Source organism: Microtus pennsylvanicus, chromosome 5, assembly GCF_037038515.1.
Source record: "Microtus pennsylvanicus isolate mMicPen1 chromosome 5, mMicPen1.hap1, whole genome shotgun sequence".
Lineage (NCBI taxonomy): Eukaryota > Metazoa > Chordata > Mammalia > Rodentia > Cricetidae > Microtus > Microtus pennsylvanicus.
In genome coordinates this window covers 86,578,795-86,591,826 of record NC_134583.1, presented here as the reverse complement: position 1 = coordinate 86,591,826, position 13,032 = coordinate 86,578,795, and the positions used below count along the sequence as shown (strand labels likewise).

The window sequence follows — 13,032 nt, the reverse complement described above, 5'->3', positions numbered from 1 at the left end:
GTGGCTGGAGAGAGATGACTCATTGGTTAAGGACATTTTCTGCTCTTCAGGGGACCTGTGTTCAGTTTCCAGTACTCATGTCAGACGGCTCCTAGCCATCTATGACTCAAGCTCCAGGGGATCTGATACCTCTGGCTTCATAGGGTACGAAGTGTACTCATACTCACACAGGCACACCTACGCGTAATTAAAATAAACCATAAAGAAGTAATGAAAACGAGGCTGGAGAGATGGCTCTGAGGTTAAGAGCACTAGCTGCTCTTCCAAAGGGTAGATTTTATTCCCAGCACCCACATGGAGACTTAACAACTATCTGTAACTCCATTTCCAGATTTGACACCTGGCCTCTGTGGATGCCAGGCACACTCAGATTTACATGCAGGCAAAATATTCATACACATAAGTAAAAATAATAAAAAAATAAAAACAAAACTAGAAACTGTAGTGCATAATGAATTAATGTGATCACATTGATGTTAAAAATCTCTAGTCAGTGATTAGGAGGAGCAGATTAGAACAGAAATGTGTAGTGCGTAAACAAGAGTTTAGAATTTAGTATTCAAGGAATCCCTGTATGCTTATAAGAACAGGTCAGGCAGCTGGAGTTGGTAATCCCACTTACTGCCAGTGCCGGTCAATGACTGCTGACAGCCCAGGCCTGTGTGGGCTACATGGAGAGAATGTTTTCTAGAGTTCTATACAGCCTAGACTGGCCTGAACTCACTAGAGGATAATGTTGCATTTGTGATCTTCGTGACTCCACCTCTCAGATCCCTTAGGCTTGGTGCATGCTAGGTGAGCACTCTTCCAACTGAGCCACGTCTAACTAGATATTTTGAGATTAATCTGGGCTACATAGTGAGACCTTGTCACAGAGAAAGAAGTGGGTGGGGTGGGCAGAAGAAACCAAACCAGAATACGAGCAAAAGACGCAGTTTGCAGGCAAGTAAACCAAAAAGACTGAAAAAGTGAAACATTCTGAGTCACTGTAGAGATGAGACCAGGCACCACAACCCACTTCTTCTAAGATTTCAGGAGATTAGAAAGAAACTTAGGTTGGGGACCATGCATTGTTAGTGGGGAAGGCATGTTTGTAAGAGAGGGTTCTTTGCCAATAAACGATGGCTCATGATTTTCTTTTCCTGGTTATACCACCCTAAGAAATATCAGTGCTGGTGGTTAATGTTCCTGACAGTCTGAGGCATGGAGGTAGAGTGAGATTTGGTTGCTTGTAACTGTAGGGAGCCACAGAGAGGTGGGTGCTCACTGTGGACATAGTGCGCCCAGGAACACGTGACCCTTCAGATGTGCAGGATTCAGAGAAATAGACTTGGAATAAACACATAGTAATGGTTAGGTGCAAGAGAGTAGTTGCCATAGAGGAAGTGGAAGGAGTAGAAGAGGGATAAGAAAAGTGAGTTGACAAAGAAGTTTCGAGGGACTGGATTGTAACTTGGTGGTATAGTGTACGATTAGCATGCTGTTGCCCTGGCTCCACCCCCAGCACTGTGGAAAGCCTGGGGATCAGACCTGCACCAGATCTGTAGGTTGTGATTAGTTTCCTGAATGACCTGGTAAACTACCCTGAAGTTGGGGGTTTCATGTGCAAGTCCAAGCCAAGGCTCGGATCTGAGGAGGACTTGCCTTCCTTTCAGAATCTCTTTGAATTAGGTGCAGTGTGAATCCAGGTAGAGCAGGACACAGCTAAGCTTCCAGCTCAAAGTCAGAAATGTGTCTTCTCCATCAAGAACTGCCCACAGGCAACTCTGACTTCCATTCGCTGCTGCTTCGACTCTTTGGCTCCTTGTTCCTTCCTAGTGTCTGCTCTAGGTATGCGCTGTTGGAGGGCAGCAGAAGGCTTTCCACCTGGCTTAGCAAGGTACCTCTTGTCTGAGTCAAGACTGCAAGCCAGGAGCACGTGCGAGTGGTGGGTGTGGCCTTTGAGTGCATGGTGGAACTAAAGGCTCCTGTTCCTTCAAACAGGTTCTCTTCACACCTCCACCGAATCTGCGGGGTGCCATGTGCAGTCGTGGACATGTTTCCCCAATTCCTCATTTCTAGGAGTATTCTGAAACTCTTGTACGTTTCTTTTTCTGTTTTGCACACTTGGCCTCAGAGTGTTGAAGTCCTACCGGTATGTACGGTGACACGGACCGCTCTTTCTCAGACACCAGCCACATTACATTGTCCCTCTCAGTTCCCACCTGCGTGTGGCCCTTTCCTCTCGTGGTTCCCTAGTCACTGTCTGCATTTCTGTGATCCTTCCACCCTGAGCATGCTCAGCCCCAGGGCTTGCCTCCATGGCAGTCATGACTTCAGAGCCATTTGCATGTGACCTCATCCTCTGGCCCTGGGCATCATGCCTGGTATGTGATACGCCTGCTTCCTCTCTCTTGTAGTGAGGAAGAGAAACTGTCTACCTCTCAAGATGCTGCTTGCAAAGATGCAGAAGAGAGCCCCGAACCAGCAGAAGCCAAATGCGCAGCTCCTCGGACCCCCAGCAGTAGTCCTGAGCAAAGGTAACCAACCACTCCACCTGCCTGCACCTTCTGAAGGTTCTACCTTGCCTCTGCTTGACATCTCCTGGAAGGTAGAAGGGAATCAACACTTGAGGGTGGGGGCCTGAAAGGTTTTTGCAGCTGTACCCAAGCTTTAGCAGTGTGCTAGATGCAATGGCATTTCTCAGATCTGAAGTAGTCAGATGCCCCAACATTTATCTCTGCAGCTAGCAACCAGAGTCCCTGGCTCAAGCCTGGGTGATATGCTGCCTGTGCAGGAAGGTCTGGGGAGGAATGATTGCTTAGACAACCTTAATTGCCTAACTCAACTGAGGCTATGCTGTGAATGTTGTTGAGCCCTTCAGGATTGAAGTCCTTAGTGATCCTGTGAGGGGAACAGGCCTAACTGCCTCATTTCCCACAGTCACACTTGTAACAACAGGGGACTTGTCTGAGGTCCTTTGCTATGTACTGCTAAATACTTCAAGTCCTAGAAGGGGAGACCCTGTGAGATCAATCCCTGGAAGGTTGATAACCTGTGGGTGGGCATATCTTAAGCACAACAGCCCCACTGCCAGAGCCATGTGATTTGGATGTGGTGTTTTCTTTCTAGTCACCTTTTGCTTAGACTGAGCCAGTGGTCTGAAGGGATAGGCCAAGCCAAAGCCTCAGCTGCAGAGGGCCCACGCCCACACACTCGGCCTCGCAGGTAGAGCCAGGTGGCCACGGATTCGCAGGAGCCTACGTCAGAAGATGAATGAGGATGTGCCCTGGACAGCAAGAAACTTTGTTCAGCACCTCTCAGAGCTCACTTCTCTGATAAAATATATTTATATATATATATATATATTTATATAAAAGATGTGTATTCCTTCTGGAAGGAATAAAGTGACCTTTAAAGCAATTGCAGAGGCGTTGTACTTTCCCCTGGCCAGACTCCCCAGTAGGCTGCACTCTGCAGAACCAGTGGGCAGAAACCAGCAGGGGGCGCTCAATACTTCTGGTCTGGAAGTCCCTATTCATGGCAACCCTCCACCCTGTTTGTCTGCTCATAGAAATTCTAGACAAAATGAAGTATGTACTATGATTTTTAAAAATGTCTTTTTGCCTACAAAATTAATTGTAAGTACTGTGTGAGCAGGTTGCTTTTGGGAAGGCTTGGAAAGAAAAGGCACCAGCTAGGATTCTAGCTATTTGGGGAAGTTCCCCTTTTCCTGGGTGTGCAAGTGTCTTTAAATGGTTGCCTCAGCCCCTAATTTCTGCCTGTTGATTTCCTGAGTTGAGGCTGTTGAACAGGCAGGATGTCTCTGAAAGAAGTCATACAGGAGTATGCTTCTTGGCTCTACATTGGTGACTTATTTGCCAAAGGGCACTCATTTAGGTTCTTTTCTGGCTGTTTCTTTTGTTTGTCTGGTTGGTTGGTTTGCTTTTTTGAGGCAGGGTTTCTCTGTCTAACAATCCTGGCTGTCCCAGAACTCATGTAGACCAGGCTGGCCTCAAACTCGCTGAGATCTGCCTGCCACTGCCTCCCAAGTGCTGGGATTAAAGGTGTGTGCCACCACTACCTGGCTCTCTCTAGCTGTTATATGGCATGAAAGGCCCTGCCCTTCAGTCTGCAGGGTGAGCTGCAAAACGTTAGGGCAAGCCAGTAGAAGACCCGGCACTGCTTGTATCTACATTTGACCTTCTGCCCTTCCTCACCCAGCCCTTGTCAGAACAGGACTCGCTGGTGTGAGTAGGCAGGTATCTCATAGCCGAAAGAACATGCTCAAGGGGAAGCTACAGGGCTGCATGCAGGAAGTAGGGGTACTGGTCTGTGAGCAGTGGCAGTGAGCTGGACTGGGGGAGCTTCTCAGTCTTGTCTCAGCTGGTGTGCTAGTGTTCTGCACACATCATCCTTACAAAGCCTTGGGGCAGACATTATTGTCCCCCCCCCTTCTACTGAGGAGAATACAGGACTGAGTTTAAGGAACGTGTTTTAAAACACACAGCTTGTGAACTGTGAAGGTGCAGTCACAATTCTCAAGGCACCATCATGTGTAATTAGAGTACAATATTGGGGAGCACCTTCTGGGTCCTGTTACAGCTGGCAGGTCCCCAGTGGGGAAAGCAGTCCAGTTGAAAAAACGCTTGTGTGCTTCCAGCTACAGCCTGGCTGAGCCTCTCCAAATAAATGCCTCAGGTTGTAGTTTTGACAGAAGACCTATATCTGCTTTCGTCGGCCCCTTGATGTCTCTGCTGCTTCTGCTCTCTGGGAGCCAGGGTCTGGCTGTACCCCTTTGTTCTCCACAGTTGTCCTCTTCACACACCTTTTCCTTTCCGTTTCCCGGTAGCAGAGCTCTGCTTTCCAGCTGGAAGTCGGTTTGCGCCTCTGTAGGACAGAGCAGAGTTGCTGAAGCACACAGCTAAGCCCAGCAGTGGGAAAGCTGAACTGTTGCGTGCACGCACACCCGCGTGCAGTTCTGAGCAGCTGAGTCAGGAGCTTCCACACGCCTGCTGCTGTCTCCATTGGCAGCCATGTGCCCTGTGGAGGGTGGGCAGAGCTGTGCCTCAGGTGTCTGTCTCCTTCTCTGTAGGACTGACCAGCCAAGCATGCCAACCGACACGTCAGTTAATGGCCCTGTATGATGAGTGACTGCTGCTGCTGACTGAGGACCGCAGGCCACCACCACCAGGGGCTCTGGAGGGGTCACCCAGAGCTCCCAAGCCGCCACTGCTGCACTCTGCAAGGGATCAGGACCAGCAACCTTTATATTCTAGATTCTAAGACATTGTACAGAGAAATTCAGAAGTGTAAAAATATTGCACATTGAGAAATACCAAGAATTTTTGCGTATGTTTATATTGTATTGATCTAAATAATGGGTAGCCTGTGACATCAGATCTTGCCGCCCATGTAATAATAGTAGTGATACATAGTTCAGATGGTTGTAAGAATAGTTTTATAAAGTGACTACACAGATCTATTGTATTCGAAACATAACTATTTGACAATTATTAGTGTGACCAAAGTATTAGGCAGTTTTCATACATTTTCCACCTTATACAAAATTCTGAATTCATTTTTCTTCCAGGTTGGCACAGAGCTGTGATGGAAAAGCCCTCGTTATTTTGGTTGTTCTGACTTACAAAGTGATTTTGAATAATACTTGGTGTTCTTTTATAACCCGCTTTTGATTGGTAACTGTTGTTGGTATTGTTGCAGGCGGATCGAATGCGTGAGTCTTGGTGGAGATCAAGTATTTATTGCTACAGCTTAGTTGATGAATTGACGTTCTTGTAAAGCCATATGTTCTGTTACGGTCTTGTTTGCTCAGAGCGTTTCTTTCTACAGGTGAAACACTAGAATATTGGAGTACACATGACTGTGGTTGGGCTGTTTCTTTGGGGGGGGGGTTGTTTTTTGTTTTGGTAGTACATCCGCCTTTTAACCCATTCACCAAAATATCCCTTGTCAGCAAGCATCACTGGTGGCCATTTCAGAGTGGTCTGCATCTGTACTGCTCCAGTCCCAGAGGTGAGTCCCTGGAAATGCTCATGCTGGTGACGGAGTAGAATGTGTCCATCAAGCTGGCTGGCTTTAACAGAATCACAGCCTGGCATCCAAGCATGTTTCTTGTTTTACTGTACCTTGTGAGGTTTTCACTCGTAAACCAGTGGATTTTAGAACTGGTTTGTGTGTATATAGTGATTATGGATACTAATTCAGTGTAATTTATAATTTTCTATGTCAGCATAAACACATCCCAGCCTCCTCCAACAGCTGAAGCAATGGCCTGTGCACTGCCGTGGCATCTGGTGAAAGGGCTCAGTCACCTCACCTCTTGCACTTTTAGATGCAGATCAGTTTTTCATTTCTTTAATAGAAAATTATTCACATATTTTTACATCATTTGATTTTCCTGACCAGTATTTAAAACCAAAAGGATATTCTGAAAAATGGCCAACAAGTTTTTTAGAACCAGCATCCCAAGCAGCGTGCCTATATGACATCGCGTGTGGAAAGAAAAGAGTCAAGTGTCCGATGCCTTACTCCTTACTCGCTTCTCACTGTAGACAGTGCAGGGACTGCCTCAGGTGGCCGAGGCAGGTCTGGTCACCAGGCTCAGTGGGCAGCAGGAGGCCCTGGGACTGGTGGTGAGGGGCTCAGTGGCCTGTGTGTGCCCACCCAGGACCCTTCAGTCACAGCTCCTTCGGGGGAGACTGCTCTCCTCTGGAACCTGGTGCCACCAGAGGATAGGGCTCCTTCTGCTCGTCTCAGGGATGGTTGACCTGTGTGGCCCAGGACCTCACATTGCTGGTGGATGGCATGCTCCTGTCTCTCCTGGTGATGAGCCTTGCTTGCCACAGCCAGGGTTTGGCCCTTTGTCAGCCCACACTGCCTCCTTGTTGTGGATTGGGCTGGCTTTTCCATCCCACCGTCCTCTGGGGGAAGGAACACTTGGGTGTTGTCTTTGGGGAAGAACTTAGGCTTGCTTGTCTTGGGGAAAGGCTGTGAGGGTAGAAGGGACAGGTGTGTTGGGTTGGAGGGTGCCAGCCAGGCTTGAGATGAGTTCCTGCTCCTTTCATTTCTGTGTATTGGCCGTATGAATCGCAAGACTAACAGATGTCTGCAGTACAATACCTGTATTAAAAGTAATAACAAAATAAAGCCTGATGCTTTGTTTCTAGAGAGTTCCTTTGTGCCTTTTTCAGGTTGTGCCCAGAGACCTAGCTTTCTCCTGTTCTTGACTCTTGGGTATGCCAGTTCCTGGAGAAACTCAGCCACTGTCGTGACCCCCACACACACCTGCAACCATCAGTGCCTGACATATGAGTGCTCAGAACATTTTTACTAAGAGAGTAGCCACCAGCTGCCATCCTGAGATCCTCTGCCTGGTCCTTCGGCTTGTCAGTTTTCCATGTGTCTCCTCACTCCCTGCCCTGCTTGCTGGGATTACCAGCAGATAGCATTAATGATAGTCTGCCCTGGAACTAGCTCTTGTAGACCAGGCTGGCCTCAAACTCACAGATCCACCTGCCTCTCCCTCCCAAGTGCTGGGATTAAAGGTGTGCCACCACCGCCTGGCTCTATTGCTGTTTTAAAGAGTGCCCCTAGTTGAACAATCCATAGTCAGTCTCCGGGACTCACATGGTTGCAGGGGGAGAGATAAGTCTAGTTTTTGTTGTTGTTGTTTGTTTTTTTGGGTTTTTTTTTTTTTTGAGACCCTGTCTCCATGTCCTCCTGACTGTCCTAGAACTTGCTGTAGATCAAGCTGGCCTTGAGCTCACAGAAATCCTAACACCTCTGCCTTTAATCTGCTGGGAGTAATGGTGCTGCCATCAGGCCGGGCTAAAGGGAGAAGGAGCGCTTCAGCTGCCCTCTGGCCTTCACATGCACATCATAGCACTGTGTGCCTGTCAGCTCACACATACTCAAAATACCTGGAGTAGTTTTAGTTTCTGGTTTTTGGTTGTGTTTTGGTTTTTTTGAGACAGGGTTTCTCTGAAGCTTTTAAGAAATATTGAACTAGGGGGCTGAGAGATGGCTCAGTGGTTAAGAGCATTGCCTGCTCTTCCAAAGGTCCTGAGTTCAATTCCTGGCAACCACATGGTGGCTCACAACCATCTGTAATGGGGTCTGGTGCCCTCTTCTGGCCTGCAGACATACACACAGACAGAATATTATATACATAATAAATAAATAAGAAATATTGAACTGGCGAAATGAAGCATGCTTATATTTGCAGCACCCAAGAGGCTGAAGCAGGATTGCCAGTTCTAAGTCGCTGTGGGCTACCTAGACTGTCACGTGTGTGAGGTTGCTCATGTGCCACCATGCATGTGTGGAACTCAAATGACAGCTTGGGGGAATTGGTTTTCTCCTTCCACCATCTGGGTCTAAGGCAGTGGCTCTCAACCTTCCTGGTGCTGTAGCCTTTAATACAGTTCCTCATGTGGTGACAACCACTACACACCATAAAGTTATTTTCATTGCTACTTTGTATTGTAATGTAAATATGTGCAGGGTATCTCGTGTGCAACCCTTAAAAGGGTTGAATACCCCACAGGTAGAGAAAGTATTGGACTCAAGTTGCTGGCCCAGAGACACTGCGTTAAAGGCAGAAGCAGGGGTGATGGCAATGCTGTTACTCATTTCTCATCCCTCGGCCAGGGACATGCCTCATGTTCCTGAATTCTGCAGGTATCTCAGACAGGTGTCAACACAGGCAAGGGCATGGGCTCTAGAGACAACCTTGAGAATTGCTGCTGACTTTGGCCATAAATGATAGTGCGGCTTGTTTCTTTGTTGGGGGTAAAGGGTGTGCACGCATAGAATCTAGTGGAATGGTACCTGATAATGGTGAAGGTGCAGTCACTACTGAGCTAGAACAGCACTGCCTCCTCTTGGCTTTCTGCTGTATTCCTGCTGTTCTAAATTTCTACAGTAGATGTATTTGATTGTCCTGTGTTGGTGTCTGCTACAGCCTATGTGCCAACCTTGGTATAACACTTGAACTTGCAAGTAAAACTGGACAAGGTTAGAGCAATGACTTACCAGGTAAGAGCCATGACTGTTCTTGAAAAGGACACAGGTTCAAATTCTAGCCTCCATGTCAGGCCACTCACAACCACCTGTGTGTAGTTCAAGTTTCAGAGAATGCAACACTCTGTTCTGACCTCGTGGGCACTGCATACACGTGCACATACATGCAGACAAGACAGTGAGGCACATAAAAATGATGCTTATGAGTGAAGGAAGCACTGTTTTCTTACCGTATAACACATCAGCTCTAAACATAATGAAGTTTGAACAAGGAAAAGTAGAAGTCAGATGGAATACTCAACTTTGCATTGGGCAAAGACTCAGAGATGGGCCCATTAACAGGAGAGGGCCAATATTGCCTGTCCTGGTGTAAGTTATAACTTCCTGGCAAGAAGCAGCTCGGGAGCTCTGACTAAAGAGATGGCTCAGTGGTTAAGAGGACTGGCTACTCTTCCAGAAGAACTGGGTTCAATTCCCAGCAACTTCACCCCACAACTCTGTAATTCTAATCATAGGGAATTCAACACTCTCTGCCTCAGTGGGGACCAGCACACATTTAGTATACTATGTACATGTAGGCAAATCACCTATCCACACAAAAGAATGAGGTAACTTTGTTAATAAAACGAGCTCAGTGGAGGAGGGAGCTGTGGCCTAGGATTTGGACAGGTTCATCCCATTAACAGAAGACAGCTGAATCCAGGAAAATGGTATTATGAAGCTCTGCTCTCTCTGGTAGGTGGAAAGCAGAATTCTGGCAGGAACCCTGGCATGAAAGACCCGTCGGCAACAGCCTGCCTCCAGCTAGCCACCCCACTTAAGGTTCCACAAACATCTCCAGCCAGGAATCAAGTGTTCAAGAACAGCCCATAGACGTTCTACACAAGTGATTCTCACCCAGCCAGATGCCTAAAGTACAAAGAGGAGGCTGACCTGCTGGAGGGACTTAAGGTTTCAATCTCAAAAGGCAGAAGGAAAGAAAGGCTGGAGGGATGACTGGATAAGAGTGCTGCTCTTCGAAAGGATCCAAGGTCCATTCCCAGTAGTCATCTGGCAGGCCATAAAGCTTACAGCTATCTATAGCCCAAGTTGTAGCAGATCCAACTCCGTCTCCTGGCCTCCATGAAAGCCAGACATATACCTGGCACACGTAAGGGGTAGGCAAACATCTAAAACTTGTTGGACTTTCTTTGGACTGCCACCTCCCAAATAATGACACAGAGACTTTTTATGAATTATGAAAGCTTGACCTTAACTTAGGCTTTGTTGTCAACTAACTTTTGAAACTTAAAATTACCTCATACATATTAAACTACATTCTGCCATGTGGCTCGTTACTTCTCTTCAGTACCTTACATCCGACTTCTTTCACATCTGGCTGGCAAATCTCCCGTTTCAGATTCTTTCCCCAGGGTTCCTATCTCTCCCCAGAAGTCCTGCCTATCCTCTCCTCCTAGCTCTTCACTGTTCAGCTCTATTAAACTAATCAGAAGGTGCCTTAAGCAGGTGAAGCAGGACAGAGACACATCTGTATAAAAAAAGATTGTCCCAACAACAAACTTGGGGGAAAAAAATAGAAAGTACATGTTGCTCTTCCAGAGAATCCAAGTTCAGTTCCTAGCATCCACACTCACAAATGCTTGTAACTTCAGCTGCAGGGGCTGTGATCTGGTCTACATGGGCAAATTTTCACACAAATAATGAAACATCTCCAGGAAAGCAAGCAGGTGCTGGTGAGAGGTTGGGCCTCTGTCACTACTAGAAGTGATGCATCATTTGGGAAGCTGCTGAGCATGTGTTGTTTCTGTTTTGGCTTTTGTGGTCGTGGCTTTCTGGTTATGCAGACTGACTTAGAATTCAGTGATTTACATGTTCACATCATGACAACATGGCCGAAAAATAGGTGGATGACAAAGCAGTCACATCCTAGAATTCTCCCCCCAGTCAACAGGAGTGCACTCTGAGTGCTGCAGTGTCCCTGAACCTCAGTGTTGTGTGAACGGAGACCCAGAGTGCACAGGCCCACCGTCATAAAGGCGTAGAATGGGGCAACCCATTTTATAGTGCCATGAATAAAAACTTTACTCACAAGAAGGAGGTGGTGTTTGTTTTTCTGCTGCCAATAGCAGTGCTACAGGTCTTCTTATACCCAGGTGTAACTTGGCTGTGGTTCTGGTCCAAGACAGTGACTGTTAGCTGAGTCCACGCAGCCCCAGCCAGGCATCCTGTGAGAGAGACAGGCGTGTGTGTGTGTGCTTCCTGAATTCCCTCTCATCCCTGGTGACCTTATCGCTTCATCTCTAGACACAAGAGTCAGATCAAGCCCCTCCACTTCATTCTCACATGGGAATTCAGCTCTTATGTGAGTTTTGGAGAGTCTTGCCACTCAAGCCATAGCAAGAGGGTTGGTGATAAAGGGGCATGGACGCTTGTACACCTGTCTTCCATGTCTTAACTATGATGGGCCTTTGTCATCACAAGCAGTGGTGGAGCTGACACTTCCTCTAGTGGTCTAGCAAGAGGACTGCCATGTTTGGTGCTAAAAAGACAATTCTGTGGTTGGTACCTTGATGAGCCTTGTATGCTATATTGCAGGTGCTTGGCTCCCTTGGTTGGTGTAAGAGCTTCTGTTCATGTGTTGCTTTCATTGGTTAATGAATACAAAACTGCCTTGGCCTTTTCATAGGACAGGACTTAGGTAGGCGAGGAAAACAACTGAATGCTGGGAGGAAGAAAGAGTCAGGGAGAAGCTATGGATCCTCTGAGACGGACGCGGTTAAAATCTCCAGTAAACCACTGCCACGTGGTGATACACAGATTAATGGAGATGGGTTAAACTAATATGTAAGAGTTAACCAATAAGAAGTTAGAGCTAATGGCCAAGCAGTGTTTTAATTAATACAGTTTCTGTGTGGTTATTTCAGGTGTAAGCTAGCCGGGCAGCTGAGACAAACAAACGGCCCACTTCCTCATAACCCTTGGTGAGCTAGGAGACACCTGCAAAACACAGGTTTCTCTCAGGAGCCAAGGAATACCACATAACAAACTGATGTGGGAGTGATTTCTTATTAATAAAGAAACTGCCTAGGCCCCTTGATAGGCCAACCCTTAGGTGGGTGGAGTAAACAGAACAGAATGCTGGGAGAAAGAAGCTGAGTCAAGGAGTCGCCATGATTCTCCCACTCCAGGCAGACACAGGTTAAGATCATTCCTGGTAAGCCAGCTCATAGGCTACACAGATTATTAGAAATGGGCTAGTCCAGGTGCGAGAGTTAGCCGAGAAAAGGCTAGATATAATGGGCCAAGCAGTGTTTAAAAGAATACAGTTTCTGTGTAATTATTTCGGGGCATAAGCTAGAGCTAGCCATGTGGGTGGCCCGGTGCCGGGGACGCAGCCCACTGCTCCTATTTCAACAGAGTGGCGCCCAATGTGGGGCTAAATCCACTTAAAAACCTGAGAGAGCTTAATTTTAAACAGAAACAGAGTTTAACACAGAGTTTTGCTCTTTGTTGGTGACGTGCTGTAGAGAGATTTCCTGATTCGGCATCAGCAACAGAAAAAACGCTGTGTCATTTTAAAGCACGGCTTCTTGGGGCTGTGCTGCCAGGTGAACTCTGGCTTTAAAGCATTTCAATGGATTTTATGGGACTGGATGTTTGTGTTCCCGCTTGGGCAGACGGCAGAATCAGGCTTAGGCAGGCGGAAGAGCATGGCGGAAGAGACGTGTTTTCAGACTGTACAGTGCTCTGTGTGTCAGATTTTGCTGTAACTTGGATGAAAAGAGTTTCTGTGCTGTATGCTCAGTCTCAGAGTTAAACTGCTGACTGCGGCGCCGATGTGGACTTGCTGTGTGCCTGGAACTGTGCTCAGCTCAGGGGCACCAAATGGATCTGAGGCAGGAGCGGCTGCTCCATGCTAAACTGTGCTGACCTCAGGCAGGAACTGCCGTAATTACCATAATAATAGCGCAGTTAAGGTTTAGACTGCAGGAAACAGGCAGTACCGTA

The 13,032-nt window shown here is 47.2% G+C and overlaps 1 protein-coding gene across 18 annotated transcripts in view; it reads left to right on the top strand.

Moving 5' to 3' along the window:
- The window catches only part of Ppp6r3 (protein phosphatase 6 regulatory subunit 3), a 132,281-nt gene extending 125,113 nt beyond the window's left edge, over positions 1–7,168 (top strand). For 5 of the 18 annotated variants that reach the window (XM_075972960.1, XM_075972955.1, XM_075972952.1 and 2 more), the window contains 3 exons: positions 2,117–2,134; positions 2,400–2,519; positions 5,075–7,168. In XM_075972960.1, coding sequence (XP_075829075.1) covers positions 2,117–2,134; positions 2,400–2,519; positions 5,075–5,126 — 190 coding nt within the window. In that variant the 3' untranslated portion in view covers positions 5,127–7,168. Of the gene's footprint in view, positions 1–2,116; positions 2,135–2,399; positions 2,520–3,111; positions 3,294–5,074 lie in introns of those variants that run through there. The other 13 variants (XM_075972958.1, XM_075972957.1, XM_075972954.1 and 10 more) reach the window with 4 other exon arrangements.
- The last annotated feature ends 5,864 nt before the right edge of the window (positions 7,169–13,032 follow it).